This window comes from Myxine glutinosa, chromosome 4, assembly GCF_964187855.1.
Source record: "Myxine glutinosa chromosome 4, kmMyxGlut1.1, whole genome shotgun sequence".
Taxonomy (NCBI): Eukaryota; Metazoa; Chordata; class Myxini; order Myxiniformes; family Myxinidae; genus Myxine; species Myxine glutinosa.
The window spans coordinates 147,159,655-147,181,100 of NC_136264.1; the positions used below are offsets into that span (position 1 = coordinate 147,159,655).

The 21,446-nt window shown below is 41.9% G+C and overlaps 1 protein-coding gene across 4 annotated transcripts in view; it reads right to left on the reverse strand.

The window, feature by feature from the left end:
* Window positions 1-12,083: 12,083 nt before the first annotated feature.
* LOC137425350 (LIM and senescent cell antigen-like-containing domain protein 1) overlaps window positions 12,084-21,446 on the reverse strand; it is a 77,283-nt gene continuing 67,920 nt past the window's right edge. For all 4 annotated transcript variants that reach the window (XM_078776577.1, XM_078776576.1, XM_068113683.2 and 1 more), the window contains exons 7-12: window positions 21,222-21,371; window positions 20,887-21,037; window positions 14,901-14,993; window positions 14,696-14,744; window positions 12,582-12,657; window positions 12,084-12,475 (exon numbers count right to left, since the gene is read on the reverse strand). In XM_078776577.1, coding sequence (XP_078632703.1) covers window positions 12,364-12,475; window positions 12,582-12,657; window positions 14,696-14,744; window positions 14,901-14,993; window positions 20,887-21,037; window positions 21,222-21,371 — 631 coding nt within the window. In that variant the 3' untranslated portion in view covers window positions 12,084-12,363. The remainder of the gene's footprint in view (window positions 12,476-12,581; window positions 12,658-14,695; window positions 14,745-14,900; window positions 14,994-20,886; window positions 21,038-21,221; window positions 21,372-21,446) is intronic.

Here is a 21,446-nt window from a genome sequence, read left to right on the forward strand (position 1 = left end):
TAAATATATTAGATGGTGAAGGGAGTGGCAAGAGAATTAAATTATTTCCCACGCATAAACAAATATTTGTAGGGTCGTTGTTTGAGTGGGCCAAAGATGATTCACCAGATGATATTAAGAGTAAAAGGTTAAAAGGTCCATAAGGTCAGAAGGATCACAGGTTCACACAGAAGGACCATTGTTTAAGTGGTCTAATGAATAAGGATAACATGTCAAAAGGTTAGAAGGTTCGTAAAGAACAGGGTGAGAGAAATAGAGGTGTTTAGGGGCAATGAGGGAGGGGAAAAATTAACATGTAAGTCAATGGGAAAATGAGAGTGTCCCAGAAGCAACATATATACACTACTTTGGTGAGCAGAGCGGGGTGCCAGACTGTATCGAAGGCACATGATATGTCGAGGGAGACAGCTCTAATTTTCTGTTTGGCATTGAGGACCTCCATCCATTGTTGAGACAGCAGAAGCAGCATGTCCAGAGTAGAGTGACCTGGTCTGAAACCAAATTGATGATCAGAGATCAAGCCATTGGAGAAGAGGAAAGATTTCATAACCGAAGCAATGATGGATTCCATGACTTTGCTGATAATATTGGGAGAAGGCTGATTGGTCTGTAGTTGCTAGGATCTGTTTTTGCACCTTTTTTGTGCAAAGCAGTGATGTTGGCTGATTTCCAAGCAGATGGCAGTTGACCTTGAGCAAAAGAGAGGGTGAAGAGAACAGAAAGAGGGAGTGAAAGAGCGGAAGAACAGGATTTTAGGACCCGTGGGCTGATGCCGTCAGGTCCAGTTGCAGAATCAGAGTCAAGGGTTGACAGAAACTTTTCCACCTTGTCAGGAGGAAAGGTCACGGAGTCCAGGAGCAGCTGGGTACGACTGGGTACGGTGGGTACAGAGAGGGATGGGTTTGGGACACAAGATTTAGAGGCAAACACAGAGTTGAGGCATTCAGCTTTTTCACGTGCGGAGTCAGCTGTGTAGCCGTTTGAGGTAAGGGAGGGGATGGAGGGGGAACAAACACCAGAAACAGATTTGACCAGACGCCACCAGGATTTGGAAGAGGGGGACAGATAAGAGAGTTCGGTCTTGAGAACGGAGAGATATTTTTTCCTGGCTCTCCTGAGGGTGGACACACACTTGTTTCGGGCTTTGTGAAAGGAAATGAGATTTCCTTCCGTTGGATTTGCTTTCCAGGAGACGAAGGCAAGTTGTTTCTGGGCAACAGCCTCACCACAAGATTCCGTGTACCATGGACGGGAGGAAGGGTATGACAACTGAAGACGAGATGGGATAAATCTGTGCATGAGAGAGAGCAATTTACTTTGGAAGAATTCCCAGGATGAGTTGATGTCAGAGGTGGTAGAGATGGGAGACCAGTCCAGATGATTGATGGCTGCTTGAAGACCGTGCCAGTTGGCCTGAGTGAAATGCCAGACTCGTCGATGCTGAGGAGGCTCCCTGAGAATGGTCAGAGAGATGTCCACTTTAACAAGCACATGATCAGATGAGCCGATTGGAGCAGAAGAAGAGCAGCAGACATTTTCAGGGAAGTTAGTCATAACCAAGTCCAGAAGAGAAGATGCTCCGTTGACTGAGATCCGGGTCGGGAAATTGACAGATTGTGTCAGTCCCAGTGAGTCGCAGAAGTCCTTTCCTGAGGAGCCATGGCTGGTGAGAGAGGTACCCACAACCAGCCAACTGGCATGGTGACAATTGAAATCACCACATATGAGGAAGAGAGAGTTAGGATGAGTAGACAGAAGTTGGTCCATATTATCAGACAGTGAGATGTAGATGGAGTCATCACTGTTTGGTGGACGGTACAACTCACATATGAACAAGAGGTGGGAGCAAAGGGGAAGCCGTAGCCAGAGTCACGTGAAAAAGTAAGTACACCCCATGTAAAGTTTTGACGTTTTCAACATATTTCAACATACAGCTATTTGATCTTCATTTCAACAATATTGACAGATAAAGGTGATATAATATAACAAATATCATGAAACATTTACATTATGTAGTCCATTGTATAATTTAAATAAACATAAATGCAAATTTCGCATGTGAAAAAAGTAAGTACACCCCTACATTTATCACTTCTTCAAATACCTAAAATTAGAATCAGGTGCACCAGCTCAGGTGCAAATGATTAGAACATCGTTGGAGAGGTTCTTGGAGGAATCTGTCTTATTTAAACCTCAGACATTTAGTTTGGTTTGCTCTTTGTTGTTGAAGTGTGCGGCGTCACCATGCCTAGATCAAAAGAGCTCTCTGAGGCCTTCAGAAAGAAGGTTATAGATGCCTACGAGTCTGGGAATGGATTTCAAAAGATCTCCAAACAATTTGAAATCAATCATTCGACTGTCAGGAAGATCATCTACAAGTGGAGAAGATTCCAAACAACTGCCAACTTGTTCAGGCCAGGCCGCCCAAGCAAGTTCAGCCCGAGAGCAGACCGCAAGATGCTGAAAGATGTCTCTAAGAACCCCAGAATGTCATCACGGGACCTACAGGTAGATCTTGCCACTGTTGATGTCAAAGTGCACTAGTCTACCATTAGAAAGAGGCTACACAAATTTGACCTACATGGGAGGTGTGGCAGGACGAAACCTTTGTTGTCCAGAAAGAACATCAGGGCAAGACTAAAGTTTGCCAATGAACACCTCGGCAAAGACCAGCACTTCTGGAACAATGTGCTCTGGACAGATGAGTCAAAGGTAGAGCTATTTGGCCACAGTACCAGACGACATGTTTGGCGAAAACCAAAGACAGCATTTGACCACAAGAACCTGATCCCAACTGAAAAGCATGGTGGTGGAAATATTATTGTTTGGGGCAGCTTTGCTGCATCAGCACCTGGGCAGCTCACCATCATCGAATCCACTATGAATTCTTCATTGTACCAGAGGGTGCTTGAGGATAATGTGAGGCCATCTGTTGGAAAGTTGAAGCTCAACCGAAGGTGGACCTTGCAACATGACAATGACCCTAAACATACCCGTAAATCCACCAAGAAATGGCTGAAAAGAAAGAAATGGAGGGTTCTGGAATGGCCAAATCAAAGCCCGGATCTAAATCCCATCGAGATGTTGTGGGGAGATTTGAAACTAGCTGTACATGCAAGAAACCCCTCAAACATCACACAGCTGCAAGAATTCTGTTGTTTCTGTTGTTTCTGAAAATTCTGAAACCTGTTGTTTCTGCCAAAGGGCGCAATACCACCTATTAGAGCCAAGGGTGTACTTACTTTTTCCACATGCGAAATTTGCATTTATGTTTATTTAAATTATACAATGGAGTACAAAATGTAAATGTTTCATGATATTTGTTATATTATATCACCTTTATCTATCAATATTGTTGAAATGAAGATCAAATAGCTGTATGTTGAAATATATTGAAAAAGTCAAAACTTTACATGGGGTGTGATTACTTTTTCACGTGACTGTATATGATATCAATCCTTAGTCTGTGAGCAGTATATCTCAAAATGTTATGGACGGATTTGGACGAAACTTGGTGAAAAAGTTGATTATGTGAGAAGGACGAATTGATTCGATTTTAGTAAAGATCTGAATGCAAGAATTTTTTTAATTTCTAAGTGATTCTTCATAATTGAGAGAGGGCCAAATGCTATATATTGCAGGATATTTCAAAATGTTGTGGACGACTTTTTGCCAAAACTGTACCTACGACCTATGACAAAACTTTGTGAACGACTTATGACAAAACTTTGTGGACGACTTATGACAAAACTTTGCGGACGACTTATGACGAAACTTTGTGGACGACTTATGACGAAACTTTGTCGATGATGGACCGATGACAAAACTTAACGACTTATGCCAAAACTGTACATACGACTTATGACGAAACTTTGTGGACGACTTATGACGAAACTTTGTCGATGATGGACCTATGACAAAACTTAACGACTTATGACAAAACTTTGTCGACGATGGACCTATGACAAAACTTAACGACTTATGCCAAAACTGTACATACAACTTATGACAAAACGTTGTGAACGACTTATGACAAACTTCATGGACGACTTATGACAAAACGTTGTGGACGATTTATGACAAAACGTTGTGGACGACTTATGACAAAACGTTGTGGACGACTTATGACAAAACTTTGTGGACGACTTATGACAAAACGTTGTGGACGATTTATGACAAAACGTTGTGGACGATTTATGACAAAACGTTGTGGACGACTTATGACAAAAACGTTGTGGACGACATGACAAAACGTTGTGGACGACTTATGACAAAACGTTGTGGACGATTTATGACAAAATGTTGTGGACGACTTATGACAAAACGTTGTGGATGACATGACAAAACGTTGTGGACGACTTATGACAAAACTTTGTGGACGACTTATGACAAAACTTTGTGGACGATTTATGACAAAACGTTGTGGACGATTTATGACAAAACGTTGTGGACGATTTATGACAAAACTTTGTGGACGATTTATTACAAACTTTGTGGACGATTTATGACAAAACGTTGTGGACGATTTAAGACAAAACTTTGTGGACGATTTATTACAAACTTTGTGGACGATTTATGACAAAACGTTGTGGACGATTTATGACAAAACTTTGTGGACGATTTATTACAAACTTTGTGGACGATTTATGACAAAACTTTGTGGACGATTTATTACAAACTTTGTGGACGATTTATTACAAACTTTGTGGACGACTTATGACAAAACGTTGTGGACGACTTATGACAAAACGTTGTGGACGACTTATGACAAAACTTTGTGGACGACTTATGACAAAACTTTGTGGACGATTTATGACAAAACGTTGTGGACGATTTATGACAAAACGTTGTGGACGATTTATGACTAAACTTTGTGGACGATTTATTACAAACTTTGTGGACAATTTATGACAAAACGTTGTGGACGATTTACTACAAACTTTGTGGACGATTTGTTACAAACTTTGTGGACGATTTATGACAAAACTTTGTGGACGATTTATTATAAACTTTGTGGACGATTTATTACAAACTTTGTGGACGATTTATGACAAAACTTTGTGGACGATTTATTATAAACTTTGTGGACGATTTATTACAAACTTTGTGGACGATTTATGACAAAACTTTGTGGACGATTTATGACAAAACTTTGTGGACGATTTATGGCAAAACTTTGTGGACGATTTATGACAAAACTTTGTGGACGATTTATGACAAAACTTTGTGGACGATTTATTACAAACTTTGTGGACGACTTATGACAAAACTTTGTGGACGATTTATGACAAAACTTTGTGGACGATTTATGACAAAACTTTATGGATGATTTGGTTCGGTGACAATAACAAGCCGATTAGCTTTTGGTTCAGGTCCAAAGCCAGATCTGATCCATCAGTGGGTTCAAAACGTAAACTGTTCATCCTGGTGAAGGTATGCTCTCCCCCTAGTTCCGATATAGTATCCATAATGTACTTTACCAGATGATGGCGCTGTAACATCGTAGCAAATTAAATTCTCACCACAAGGAGAACCGAACAAGAAACGAGCGTCAGCTGACAACGTGGAACGTCGCTGGCAGGTGTACTACCGGCGTGTTTAAATCACGGAATTTTTCGACAATGACAATGTCATGACATATGTACAGGAACCAGCCCAGGTGAGAATTGTTTTGCTCACCATGTGTAGGGTGCCACTGTGCCGCTGATGCAGTGCCTCTTTGGATTAAGACAGAGATTTTGAACTAGTCTGGGATACCTAAACGTAATGGTGCCAATTCCTCCCCAAACCCATTGTTTGTCTGTCTCCTGTCTTGGCCTTCAACTCTGCTGTTCCACTAAATACTAATATCCTTAAGACCGCAAAAACCACTAAATACTATCAAGACCCAAAAGACACCGAGGACCCAAAAGACCCCGAGGACGCAAAATACCCTGAAAACCCAGATGACCCAAAAGACCCAAATCACCCAAAAGTCCCTGAGGAATCAAAAGACCCTGAAGACCCAACAGACCTAAAAGTCACCAAGCACCCAAAAGACTGCGAGACCCCAAAAAAACCCCGAGTATGGCAGGCAGGTATGCTACAAGGCAGAGGGGTACCGAGAAATTGGCAAAACTTGTAGTTAGCTTGTTTGTGTATGGGTGATGGTTTCTGGGGTTGGTGTGGCGCAGGCATGAAGGGACAAATGGTCTCCTATCATAGTTCCTTGTATGTCCGTGTGTATCATTGCATCAGTACCACTTATAAACCTTGTGTATCATCGCATCAGTACCACTTATAAACCTTGTGTATCATTGCATCAGTACCGCGTATAAACCTTGTGTTGATTTAACGGTTAAGGTGGTTGACTTGAGATCTTAGGGTCTTGAGTTTGAGCCCCTGGTATGCTGTTGAATTAATTGAATTTCCCATTCTTTCTGCTTTTCATTTTGTCCTGTTATGTCCTGATACGTTCAGTGTACTAGTACTTCCATGAGCCTCGACTATATGTATATAAAACATTATTTGAATTAATTTTTCAATTGGATGTTAGGCCTACTCCTTTGGAATGCGTCATATTGGCATTGTACTTCCATTTCTGATCTTCACGGTTCCATTGCTGAAAATTATTGGCGTTCATTCGAATCGACAAATCCTGTTGTCCAATTTTTGCACACTTGTCGAAGTCGAGGCTATTAGAAGAATCAAATATTATAAAGGGTAACAGGTTCATAGGAGAATTGGCAGACACAAATGCATGGACACATCACAACAATGAGCTGCAGAATTGAAACAGGGAGAAGAAGAATAAAGTGTGGGGGTGTGAGGGGCAATGGGGTCATTCAAAAGGGGAGATATGGGGTGGATATGGGAGATGAGAGAATGGAGAGGGGAAATGATGGAACAGACAAAGCGAGTCGGTTCCACAGATGATAGACTCAAAGGATGAAGGAATGTAAGTGAGAATTCAGCTTATACCCAGTGTGGGTTTCTGGAAGTGTGTGTGCGCCCTGGGAGCGGGTAGGGGTAGGCAGTGGGAGGAGCAAGGCCAGAATGAAGTGATAAGAAAATGAAGAGTCCACAAACCTGTGGAAATCAGACCCCGGGACTCGGGCTGTTGATCCCTCTTGAGCCCCACGGAAATGCTGCACTAAGTGGTCTGTTTTGCCCCAGGGGTACATGGTACCTTCTCGGTGATCTCAGAAGAAGTTGGGACTCCATCTACGGAAGTCACCCTAGGTCCCCGGACCCCTTTTCCCCGGAACCCTTACGGCCTTTTGTGAGAAAAGCAGTTGGTAGAGTGTGAAATGAGCACCCAGTGAAGTACGGCCTGGCATGATGGCCTACAGGTATGCCCACTCACCTTTGAGCTCGCTAGCGTGGGTTAGAATCTCAATTCAGTGATAAACTGTCAACCTGGTGTTTCACAAGCTGTGTGATTCACAATGTGCACCTCTGTCGGATGAACGGTGAAATCTGGTGTCCTATGCCCGCATTCATTGGTGTAAATTGTCCCACGGTATCTTCACGAAAGGTAGATGAGCTATTGCCGGCACCCTGAACAAATTCCCCTGCCCTAACTTTCTGTGTTGGAATGGGACCCATTCAGGATTGTACATCTAGCCAACAAACTGATTCGGCAGAACACTCTGTGTTGAGCATGGTACAACTGGTACATGAATGAGTGGAGTGGAGTAGAGAGTGTGTGTGTGTGTGTGTGTGTGTGTGTGTGTGTGTGTGTGTGTGTGTGTGTGTGTGTGTGTGTGTGTGTGTGTGTGTAACTTTAAACATAGGAGGGACGACTCCCCATGGTGATTATTTTATTGATAACTCTGATGTCATAAATAAAATGGTATGGCAACCATATTGGATTAAAGTTAAAAAAAAAAATTGTACATCTCCAAAACCGCTCAACGAAAATGATGTAAACTTGACATATGTCATAAACTCCCCGGAGAGTTTATCGGGTGATAACAATGACATCATCGGTGAAGTGGTATTTCAGCCATAATTGGTTGAATCGAAATCCATATCCGAAAAATCTGAAACTTCATATATCTGATCGATAACACGAGGTGAGTGAAGAATTACATTTATGGCGTAATCGATCACATGTTCTGGTGACCATATTGGATTGACAATAAAAACGTAAAAAATCTTCATCTCCGGAACCGCTTAACAGATTGATGTGAAACTTCATGCATATGATTGATTAACCATGGGGAATGCAGTTTTAATTTTTTTTCCATATTCACCTTTATTGGCACAATTTAGCCTTAATGTGCACAAATGTGGTCGTCAAATATCCTAAGGATCAATCAATAATCAATAAAGCTACGGATAATGGCAATGTGTGACATAATAGGTTGCATGGATGATACGGGTATGTGGGCCATAATAGTAGCTTGTTCAGTTAATGTTATTTTTGTTCAGAATCAGCGCACGAGGTGAGATTATGCATTCTACCGAGTGCTGTTCTAGTTGGTAAAATGTGTCCAATGCTACATTCTGCTTGAGAATCCTTCATCTTGAAAATTTCTTTCAAACACTTATCAGCTCACTTCCCCCGCTCCCCTCACTTATTACCCTCATCTGTTCTTCATTATTCATCTCCATTATCTCCACGTCTTCATCTTTGTCATTATATCCAATCCAACTCTTCCTTACAAATTATCATGAGTACATACATTGGTGAGAAAGAGTTTATGAATCCTTTAAAATTTTCTGTATTTCTGCATAAATTTGACCTAATATGTGATCAGATCTTCATCTAAGACCGTGGTTCTTAACCTGGGTTCGACCGAACCCCAGGGGTTCAGTGAGCCAGTCTCAGGGGTTCGGCGGAGGTTCTCCGAAATGCATTGCAATTTGTTGTTTTTTTGTTTTTAGTTTTGTATCAATTTTGAATCTATGTGTAATTACGCTTATTATTAATATTATTATTATTTTGCTATGTATGTTACGAACGAATGGAAATGTTATTTGTAATTGTATTCCCATCCCATTCATGGTTTCTCTGGTCTGTGTTTAAGATAAGTTGTTTCACAATGACTGTAGTAAGTTGAATCAATGAGCAACTTGCTAATTATTCTGTTGATGGTGCTTACTTGCTTACTTACTTCCTGGATTTTGGACTTTGCAGGTGTTCGGAAATTCCAGTGAATAGCCTCGATTAGCTTGCCGTGTGCCGTGTGTCATTGGTCGCGCCTTACTTTGGAGTTACTGATTAATTGAAAAGTAAGTTGGAAATGTTTGTGGATATGCAGGGTAGGTTCAGAGTTATATTAAAGTCAAAAGTGGATGGTGATTATAAAATATGATTGAATTACTCAGAAAATTAGGTGGAGGTGATATAACTCCTTTGGTCGCAATTCAAAACTAACAATTCGCAGTTTTCTATGTAATATTATAATGGGATTTGAGGTGACATAGAGTTGAGTAGATAATAAATCCCGTCATCGTAACTATAAGTTATGTTTTCTTCGTCAAAATTTCTCAGTTTTCAGAGGGGTACTGATTATATTTAAGCATGTTCCTTTTTTAATTTTTGTCATATAATTATTTGCCCGAACTCAATTAAGATCAGTTTGTTACTTTTTCTTTTCTTTTTTGCAGTATGTCGAGCAAAAAAAGGAAGTGGTTGGAGGATTACGTGCAGTACGGGTTCACGTGTTTGACGGAACGGGACGGAAGTCAGCATCCTCAATGCATGCTTTGCAATGTCAAGTTGAGGAACTCCAGCCGAGCACCAGCAAAACTACGGGAACACTTCAAAAAACTGCACAGCGAGGGGCAGTACAAAGACGCAACGCTGGATGAATTCAAATTGAAGAGAGTCCGATTCGACGCAAGTGCTACCTTGCCCACTCTCGGCTTCGTTCCAATTGACAAACCGATTCTCACCGCGCCGTATGAAGTTGCGTACCTGATCGCAAAGCAGGGCAAACTGCACACCTTCGGCGAGACACTCATCAAACCGGCCGCTTTGAAGATGGCCAACATCATGCTGGGAAAAGCTGCTGAAAACAAGTTGTCTCTTGTTCCACTCTCAAATGACACCATCAGATGCAGAATCGACGACATGAGCAACGACATCCTCGCCCAGGTAGTTGCAGATTTAGTCGCGAGCCCGACGAAATTCAGCCTTCAACTCGACGAGACCACCGACGTTTCGAATTTGAGCCAGCTCATATTATTTGTGCGTTATGTCAAAGGAGACGAGATCAAGGAAGACTTTCTGTTCTGCAAGCCTCTCACAACAACGACGAAGGCAGCTGACGTGAAGAAGCTTGTGGACGACTTCTTCAGAAGCAACGGCCTCTCGTGGAACATGGTGTCTGCAGTTTGCTCGGACGGGGCTCCAGCCATGCTGGGATGCACCTCCGGTTTCGGAGCGCTGGTGAAGGCCGATGCACCACACATCACCATCACGCACTGCGTCCTGCACAGACACGTGCTGGCATCAAAAACCCTGCCTCCAAAACTGGCCAATTTTCTGAAAATCGTCGTTGAAACTGTGAATTACGTGCGAAGCCGTGCTCTGAATCATCGCATCTTCAAAGAGCTGTGCAATGAAATCGGCTCTGAATTCGAAGTCCTTCTCTACCACTCTAACGTTCGATGGTTATCACGAGGGAAGGTAGTGAGCCGTGTTTTTGCCTTGCGTGTAGAATTAGCCATGCTTTTGCGAGAACACCAGCATTGCCATGCAACGTACTTCCAAGAGTCAGAGTTCATCCTCGCCTTGGCGTACTTGGCTGACATATTTGATGCACTCAATCATCTCAATTGCCAGATGCAGGGCGGTGGAGTGAATGTCATCGAATCTGAAGAAAAGCTGAGCGCTTTCCGAAAGAAGTTACCATTGTGGAGGCGGCGAACAGAGAACGACAACTTCGCGAACTTTTCGCTACTGGACGAGGGCGTGAGCGGGATCGAAGACGAGTCTGAAGTTGGAGGCACTGCTGTACCGGGGGAGCTGAAGCAAGCGATTGCCACGCACTTGGATGAGCTGGGAAAGTCATTTGACGGCTACTTCCCCGACCAATAGCAATACCCAGCATGGGTGCGGCAGCCGTTTACTTTCGACGTTGCAACGGCAGATGTCAACGACCAATACCTCGACGACCTCATCGAACTTCAGCAGAGCCAGACTCAACAACAACTCTTCGGCACACCAACGCTCTCAACGTTTTGGTGCCGCCAAATGGAAGGGTATCCTCACATCGCTAAAATTGCCCTTGAGATCCTCACGCCGTTCGTTACAACGTATCTCTGCGAGTATGCGTTTTCGAAACTGGTGGACATTAAAACAAAGAAAAGGAGCAGGCTTGCATGCGAAAATGATTTGAGGGTGGCCCTTGCCAAAACAAAACCACACATTTCCCAGATCGCCTCCCGAAAAGAAGAACAGAAAACGCATAAAGATGCAATTCTTCTTAATTTTTTTTGTCAAATTTGAGGGGTTCCGCGAGTGTTCGGTGGGTTTCGTTAGGGTTCGGCGCCTTTAAAAAGGTTAAGAACCACTGATCTAAGCCCTAATAATAGATAGAGAACCTGGTTAAACAAATAACACACAAAAATCTACTTTTTAATTTATTTATTGATTGTGGTGAAGGTTGTGGTGAAGTTTCATCAAAATAGTGTGTGTGGTTTCAGAGGAAAAAGCAAATTCCTATTTTGGGGGGTCAAACCTGGATCCACTTTGACCCCGGTAAACCCCCTTAAACCCAGATTTATTTTTTATGCCGTGAACAAACTTTAGTCACAACACAACAAATATAATTTGTGCCAAATTTGGTCACAATCCCATCAGCGGTTTCGGAGAAGAAGTTTCAAGTGTTTACGGACGGACAATGCGCCATCGCATAAGCTCCCCTGAACTTCATTCCAGGTGAGCTAAAAATGTGGACCGGTTACTGGAAAGTTGGAAACCATTAGAGTTTAATTGAATACACATGGAAAATGGATAACCTCATTTGATCATAAATTTGCAAATGAGATGTAATCATTATCATCCCATTGTGTGATAAAGGTGTTGTCCTTTTGGAAGCACAAGCTCCTCGAGCATCCAACACTGCAGAAAAGGCTTCTCAAGGATCTACACAGTCGAAGAACCATGTATTTATTAAGATGGACACATCATAGAAGCAGATTAATAGCTTAAGGAACATTTTGTTCAATGCAATTAGTAAAAAATATTGTGTTACTGGATGAAAATATGAAACTGTGTGATTGAACATCTTGGAGGAAGTGAAAATAACACCATTTCATTTTTAAACCACTGAAACGTTTCTCACCTTTGTGTACAGTGTGAGCAAAATTAAAATCATCAGACAAATGTTAGCCCAGTCAGTACAGTATGCCACACCATCAGGACCATCATTTTTTCTCGGTAGCTGCCATCTTCCTGAGTCTTTTCTTGAGTTCAAGGGGAAACTTCTCATAGCACTTTTTGCACACGAGCTTCATATCAAACTCCACAAACTTGCTCCTGCACGCATCATCTTGTGTTAGCATCTGCGTTTTGGCCTTTCAATCTACAAGTCAGTCGAATGGTGTTATTCGAATGCTTTTTGCAGACAATCTTTCCATCCTACCTGCGAGATAGCTTGGCACTGCAAACGGAGCAGCAGAAACAACCAATGCACCAAGCCTTGCTCAGTGCAGATACAACTGCAGACATTGGGGAAAATCGATATATAAATCAAGCAGGTAAGTGATCATAATCATTTATAAACAGCACTGAGGTTCTGTTTACATGAATGCCACTGATGCAGTCAGTACCCCCTGTAGATGATGGCAGGAAATACATGACTTTCGAAATGACATTTGAATGCTAACTAGGCCTTTTGCGCATGCGCTGTGTGCGTGCTTGTAGTGATTTGGTTCTGCTTGGCGGGCACTTTTAACCTGCCGTTGCTGGCGTGAAATCTGTAATTCAAATCGTCTTTCAAACATCATTTTCATCAGATGAAAAATTGGCAATTTCGAAATGGTTAACCATAATTGTTCTGCTCCTGAATGCAAGTTGGGCTCACGGAAATACGAGAAATATCCATAGATGAGAGGTGTCGAGTTCCTAACTTTTCCTGTACAAGTGAGTGGCTGCAGTGGATGTAACACACATACACAAACACAGATGTACACTTCTACGTTTACCAATGGAGGCAAAAAATCTAGTATAATGTATCTTGTGACCCCGGAACCAAACCAAAAATATATGTTTTACTAGCAGTGTCTAATCGTCACTTCGCTGACGGACCAATTAGTCATCCTGTTTGCCAAAATTAATTTACCTTTGTGAAGAGTGCTTTAACCTCAGCGTTTCCCAGGTAAAAAAGGAAATTGTAATACCTTCTGCCACCACCACCAGGTGGCGCTACACAGTGACAGTACACATTTAAATAGAGAATTTATGCCTCCCGCCCCTTTCCCCCCACATCCCTGTGCGAGGCTGCGGCCACATAGCCTATGTTACCCCCCCACACAAAGTTGTATTTGTACCCCAAGTTTGGAGTTCATAACTTCAAAGATTTGGCGAGAGAGAGAGAGAGACAGCCTTTTATAGGTCTAGATAAGGGCTGCAAGCTATCAGTTTTTTGGATGAGTTCAGAAAGTTCTCCAATTCTTTCATTGTGCAAAGGAACATCCCTTCCTCGCATGTACGTTTCCAAGTATTTTCAGCTTATTTTAGAAGCTTTTTGAGCCATTTTAGGTAACAATCCTTATCTCATGTAAACGATATACTTTCGGCTGTCCTGATGACCCCCGTTTCTAGGGGTGTATGAGTATGCATACCGAGTATTCTAGGACAGATTACATCATTTCAAAAGTATCGTATGAGAATTTGGCCAGGGAAACGGCACACGATGGCCTACTCTTATTAAAAGGCACTGAGAGATAGTTAACGTCCATTAGTGAATGCTTAACATACCTTCCGGCGAATGATGCAAGGCTCTACCTGTGAAGTATGAGGATTACATTTTATAAAGTCTCTCGCTCACATCATCCATTGACATCATCACACATTTGTGGTCTTCTATTTTTTGGGTCATGCTAAATAATACAAATGTTCTTTTGGAAATTTTCCAACATTGGGAGATGCATGAAATATGTAACGAGTTTTTGGATATCACCCCCGGTAATTTTTTACCCAGGGGTGTGGACTTTGGATCACAGGGGTCAAAATCGGGGAATTTTTTTAATCTAAAAATTTGATGTTGTGTCATTCCTGGTGGAACTTTTGCCATCATTCAACTTTGCTTTAGGTTTCGGTGGATATGTGTGGGGATTTGTGATGGCGCACCATCGACTTCGCTCTCATTATGACTTGTAATACCCCCTCATGCCGGGAGTGGCGCTATTAAATAAACACTTATAGAAAATTTAGTACATATTGGCAATTGGCCAATTTGGACTTTGCTTGACAATTGGCAAATTCTATATGCTCTGCATGAGAACATTGGGGGAGGGAGAAGAGGGGTGGTGATGGGGCACTGGACCAGCGGCTCATTTTTGCCCCAAGTACCTGCTTGGAAATAATGATGCAACCAGCAAATTCAGTATAAAAGCAAGATATTCACGAAATCAATATGAAGTAATTCTATAATTTTAAAGATTTATGAAAAGTTTTCCTTAAATGTTCACCACCTCAAGTACAAATAAGGAAAATAAATAATAATAATAATAATAATAAGACAAATTGGCTCACCATCTCCATCAATAACATGGTTGCAGTGATAACAAACATCACCAAAAAGCTGTAATTCAAAACACCATGTTAGGGAATATAACAGGAAGTAAATTGGACAAATCCAAGTTTATAGGCTTCGGTTCATGTACAAAATTTACAAATAGACATTGATGTGACAGGTAAGCATAGTGTTAAAATAACCTTGCCACATGCAAGTTCTCACCTGGTTGTAGTGAGTTTCACAGTAAGCCAAACCTCTCCTTTCAAAATGCCTTTGTCCTCGAAATGGTTTTTCACACGTGGTGCAAACAAAATGCTGATGGAGAGATAGAAAGGAACGATTAAATCGAGAGTCACCCCTCTCACAAGCACATAGGGTATAACATACATAGAACACAAGAAGATACATATCGGAGCAATGGTAGCGGCTCGAGTCATGATCTCAGGTTGCGCTCAATGAAGAAGCAGCTTTTTGTAACGTGGCTTTACCTTCAGCAACAAAGGGACATTTCAGGTATTAACAACATGTTCTTTTTTGTTTACAATGTCAAGGCTCATGGAGGAGCTAGATCGAGATGTAAGAGAACGAAAACATGATTAGAAAAGGGGGGGAGGCATGAACAGCAGCCAGTTGAGGGACAAAATAGAGGGAGACTTGGAGAAATGAGGGCAAGGATAGGAGGACTCAAGGGGCGAACAAGATGGATGCAGCCGCAAAATCAACCACTGAGTTGGAATGGAAACTTGGGGAAGAAGCAGAAATGTAACAAAGAAAATATTAAAAATTGACTAGCATCTGTTTACTTTTTTACTGATCAGAGTCCAATACTAGGCATATTATCATTAATACTTAATGAATGCCTTCTGCTTATCATCAAGGGTACTCCTTACCTTCCTGCTCAACCACTCCAATTCTTTCCTGCATATAGCTTTAAACTTAAAATGGGTATTCCGTTTTTCTGTGAATTGCACATTTGCTCCTTCAAGGTTGCCCATTTCTCTGATGCCGATTGCCCTCCTCTTAGCTTGTGCCAATCTATAGCACCAATCACTCCTCATACCCTCAAAGTTTGCCTTCCTGATATCTAGCAGCCTTACTTTACAACACGAACTTCAATTCTTGCACACATTATGTTATGGTCACCTGTCCCGAAATGCCATCAAACCGCCATCTTCTCCACCATAATGTGAGCATTACAGTGCCTTCAGAAAGTATTCACACCCCTTCACTTGTTACAGATTTTGTTAAGTTACAGCCTGAATTTAAAATGGCTTAAATTGAGATTTTTTTTGTCACTGATCGACATAAGATACCCCATAATGCCAAAGTGGGAATTTTTTTTTCCACAAAATAATGAAAAAGGAAATACAGAAATATCTAATTTACATAAGTATTCAACCCCCATGAGTTAATAATTCGTAGAAGCGCCTTTGGCAGCGATTACAGATTTGAGTCCTCTTGGGTATGTCTGCATCAGCTTTGCACATCTGGATTTGGGGAGTTTATTCCATTCTTCCTTGCAGATTTGCTCAAACTCTGTCAAGTTGGATGGACAGCGTCGGTGATCAGCAATCTTCAAGTCTTTCCACAGATTCTCAATGGGATTTAAGTCTGAGCTTTGGCTGGGCCACTCAAGGACTTTCACATTGTTGGACTGAAACCATTCCATTGTTGCTTTGGCTATATGCTTGGGGTCATTGTCCTGCTGGAACGTAAATCTTCACCGCTGTCTAAGGTCTTTTGCATTCTGAAGCAGGTTCTCATCAAGGACTTGCCTGTATTTGGCTGCATTCATTGTTCCCTCTGTCTTTACAAACCTCCCAGTCCCTGCCGCTGAAAAGCACCCCCATAGCATGATACTGCCACCACCATGCTTCACGGTATGAATGGTGTTATATGGGTGATGGACTGTGCTCAGTTTCCGCCAGACATAGCGCTTTGCATTCAGGCCAATAAGAGGTCAATTTTTGTCTCATGAGACCACATAATATTTTGCCTCATGATCTCAGTCTTTCACGTGCCTTTTTACAATCTCCAGGCGTGCTGTCATGTGCCTTTTTCTCAGGAGTGGCTTCCCTCTGGCCACTCTCCCATTGTCTAGATTTGTGAAGTGCTGCCGAGACTGTTGTACTCCCGGCAGGTTCTCCGCATCTCAACAAAGGAACTCTGGAGTTCTGTCAGTGTGGTCATTGAGTTATTGGTCACCTGACCAAAGTCCTTCTTGCCTGGCAGCTGAGTTTGGTTAAATGAACAGCTCTAGGAAGAGTCTGGGTAGTTCCATATTCTTTCCATTTCATAATGATGGCGCTCACTGTGCCGTTGGGATCTTTCAACACTCTAGAAATTGTTTTATACCTTTCCCCAGATCTACGCCTCCTCACAATGCTATCTCGGAGTTCTGTGGACAGTTCCTTGGACTTCATGGTGGAGTTTCTGCTCTGACATGCACTGTCATCTGTGGGACCTTATATACACTACCAGTCAAAAGTTTTAGAACACCTCCATTTTTCCAGTTTGTATTGAAATTTACTCAATTTAATGTCCAGTGAATAAACTGAAATGGTACAAAGGTAAGCAGTAAACTGCTCGAGGTTTTAAAAAAAGTTTAGGTTAGCAAAAACGGGAAAATAATGTAAATTGCACAGGTATATTATTTTTTTTTTAAAGGCCTTCTTCAGGGAACAAGTAATGGGTTAACAACTTAGAGCTGTTCTGCAGCAATGTAAGTAAATTAAGCCTTGAAAGTTGATGTCAACAATTCCTACAGGTGTCCCAACCTCTGCTGATTACTTGATTACAAACCCCCTGTCTGTAAGAAAGCAGTATTGGAACAGACTGTTATTACACCCTCTGAAGCATTATTTGGACAATATTGCACTGCAGGAAGTAGTATATTGGAAACTGGAGGAAACTCTGACAGGAAGAGGTCTGGCAGACCCAAAGCCACAACAGAATCAGAACACAAGTTTCTGAGAGTCAAAAGCTTGCGTGATAGGCGGCTCAGAGGACAACAGCTTCAAGCACAGCTTAACACTGGTTGAAGTAAGCAAGTCTCAGTTTCAACTGTGAAGAGAAGACTTCGAGCTGCAGGTTTGACAGGTCGAGTGGCAGTAATAAAGCCATTGCTAAGATGGCAAAATATGAAAAAGAGGCTTGCCTGGGCCATGAAGCACCACCAGTGGATGGCTGAAACCTGGAAGAAGGTCTTATGGACCGATGAATCAAAATTTGAAATCTTTGGTTCATCGTGCAGGGTTTTTGTAGGCCGTCGAGTCAGCGAAAGGATGGTTCCTCAGTGTGTGACACCAACTGTCAAACATGGAGGAGGAAGCGTGATGGTCTGGGGCTCTTTTGCTGAATCCAGAGTCGGCGACTTGCACAGAGTGACTGGCACCCTGAACCAAAAGGGCTACCACAGCATTTTGCGGCACCATGCAATACCCTCTGGTATATGCCGAGTTGGTCAGGGGTTCATCCTACAGCAAGATAATGACCCTAAACACACCTCCAGGCTATGTCAAAACTACCTTCGAAAGAACAAGACGGTAGGCTTCAAATCATGGAATGGCCAGCACAGTCTCCAGACTTAAACCCCATCGAGCTGGTTTGGGATGAACTGGATATAAGGGTGAAAGCAAAGCAACCTACAAGTGCAGCACATTTGTGGGAACTTCTGCAGCAGTGTTGGGAAGAACTTCCCGAACAATATTTGATTTCCATTGTAGAAAGAATGCCATGAGTGTGTTCAGCGGTTATATCTGCAAAAGGTGGCTACTTTGCGGTGTCAAAAAATTTTAATTCAATTTTGTTAACCCTTTCAGTACGGATGACGTCCAGTGCGGCAACCCGCGAAAAAGTTTTGTATACGGATGACGTTACTACACGTTATAAATGACGTTATAAATGACGTTATAAATGACGCCACACGGATGACGTCATAAATAGATCGTCAGTACTTGGTTGCATTCCCGTACCAAATGCTAAATTAATCCCGTACCGGGGGTATCTTTATCAAAAAAAAATCCCGTACTCAAAGGGTTAAACAAAATGATTCTATGATTTCTTTTTATCTCCAATAATTGTTTATTTGTTCTCTGCTTAATCTCAGAGTACATTGAGACATTAAACTGCGTAAATTTCAATAAAAACTGGAAAAATTGAGGTGTTCTAAAACTTTTGACCGGTAGTGTAAAAAGACGTGCTTCTTTATAAAACATGTCCAATCAATTGAATTTGCGACAGGTGGACTCCAATCAAGTTGTAGAGACATCTCAAGGATGATCAAAGGAAATTGGATGCACCTGAACTTGATTTGGAGTGTCATAGTGAAGGGGTTGAATACTTATTGACTCAACACATTTCAGCTTTTCATTTTTAATTATTTTGTAAAAAATTAAAAGAAAAATCCACTTTGACGTTATGGGTTATTATGTGTAGATCAGTGACAAAAAACTCAATTTTATCAATTTTAAATCTAGGCTGAAACAACAAAATGTGAAAAAGCCAAGGGGTGCGAATACTTTCTGAAGGCACTGTTTGTAAATATGTATCTTACACTGGACTCCCCACCCCTTGCGGGCTACAAACTGGGATAAAAAGCAATCCTGGACCAGGTCTAGAAATTCCTCATGTGCTCTAACATTTCCCTGCTCCTGGCTCCTGGCTCATCCATTATTCTTAATTATATACAAGTAATTCGTATATACAGTGCATTCAGAAAGTATTCAGACCCCTTCACTTTTTTCACATTTTGTTATGTTGCAGCCTTATGCTGAAATCGTTTAAATTCATTTTTTCCCTCATCAATCTACACTCAATACCCCATAATGACAAAGTGAAAACAGGATTTTAGAAAGTTTTGCAAATTTATAAAAAATAAAAAACTTAAATATCACATTTACATAAGTATTCATACCCTTTGCTATGACACTTGAAATTTAGCTCAGGTGCCTCCCATTTTTCTTGGTCATCTTTGAGATGTTTCTACACCTTGATTGGAGTCCACCTGTAGTAAATTCAATTGATTGGACATGATTTGGACAGGTACACACCTGTCTATATAAGATCTCACAGCTGACAACGCATATCAGAGCAAATCCAAGCCACGAAGTCGAAGGAATTGCCTGCAGAACTCAGAGACAGGATTGTGTCGAGGCACAGATCTGGGGAAGCCTACAAAAAAATCTCTGCTGCATTGAAGGTTCCCAAGAACACAGTGGCCTCCATAATTCTTAAATGGAAGAAGTTTGGAACAACCATGACTCTTCCTAGAGCTGGCCGCCCGGCCAAACTGAGCAATCGGGGGAGAAGGGTCTTGGTAAGAGAGGTGACCAAGAACCCAATGGTCACTCTGGCTGAGCTCCAGAGATCCTGTGTGGAGATGGGAGAAACTTCCAGAAGGACAACCATCACTGCAACACTCCAACGATCTGGGCTTTATGGCAGAGTGGCCAGACGGAAGCCTCTCCTCAGTGAAAGACACATGAAAGCCCACAGAATCTTGTTTCTCACAGTCTGAGAGTTATTTAGGTGATTTTTTGCAAACTCCAAGCGGGCTTTCATGTGTGCAGCAGAACCTTCAATGCAGCAGAAAAAATTTTGTAGGCTTCCCCAGATCTGTGCCTCGACACAATCCTGTCTCTGAGCTCTGCGGGCAGTTCCTTCGACCTCATGGCTTGGTTTTTGCTCTGATATGCGTTGTCAGCTGTGAGACCTTATATAGACAGGTGTGTGCCTTTCCAAATCATGTCCAATCAATTGAATTTACCACAGGTGGACTCCAATCAAGGTGTGGAAACATCTCAAAGATGATCAAGAGAAATGGGAGGCACCTGAGCTAAATTTCAAGTGTCATAGCAAAGGGTATGAATACTTATGTCAATGTGATATTTCAGTTTTTTATTTTTTATAAATTTGCAAAACTTTCTAAAATCCTATTTTCTCTTTGTCATTCTGGGGTATTGAGTGTAGATTGTTGAGGGAAAAAATGAATTTAAACGATTTCAGCATAAGGCTGCAACATAACAAAATGTGAAAAAAGTGAAGGGGTCTGAATACTTTCTGAATGCACTGTAGTACTGCATCTCGAAATAAAAAGTGAGTATCTCGTTGCTATGACGTTGTGAACGCCTTTTAAGTTATTGACCAACACCATGTTTCTCCATCTTTGTAAAAGTTTGTTTCCGCAAAATGCCTTCTTTCAACACACCTCTACATGCCACTGCTTCCCCATAGCGTTGATGACTCGTCCTTCAATTGGCCGGTGACATGCCGCGCATACGGGCACACCCTGTTTGTCATGGCACGGAAGGCAGTAGAGCTGTCCACCAAGCTCTCGAGCATCACTTGTCAAGTCTTTCCTGTGAATATTTGGCATGCCATCTTGCAATCAGAATTAAAGTTGATGCAGTGGTTTATGAAATCTTGTAATTGCCCAATCGTTGTATCACACCCCGATGGGATGGTTGATCATGATGCTGGGTAACATGCAGGATCTTGGTAAAATTGAACTCTTGTGTAATACCCTCCCCCCAATCTCCTCACCGACAAGAATGGCAGTTGAAATGGTCAGGGTGATAATATTCTCCTTTGAACACCAGCGCTCTGCCCTCCACAAGCTGCTGGCATCGGTGGCATGCATGGCAGCCCAGGTCAAGTGCCTTTTGCTCAACATGACATGGTCTGCACAGGTGTCTGGTGTCATCAGGGAAGTGATCATTAGGAGGGAAGCGGAAATTGATATAAAATAGCTTGAGGTTTTTAAGACAT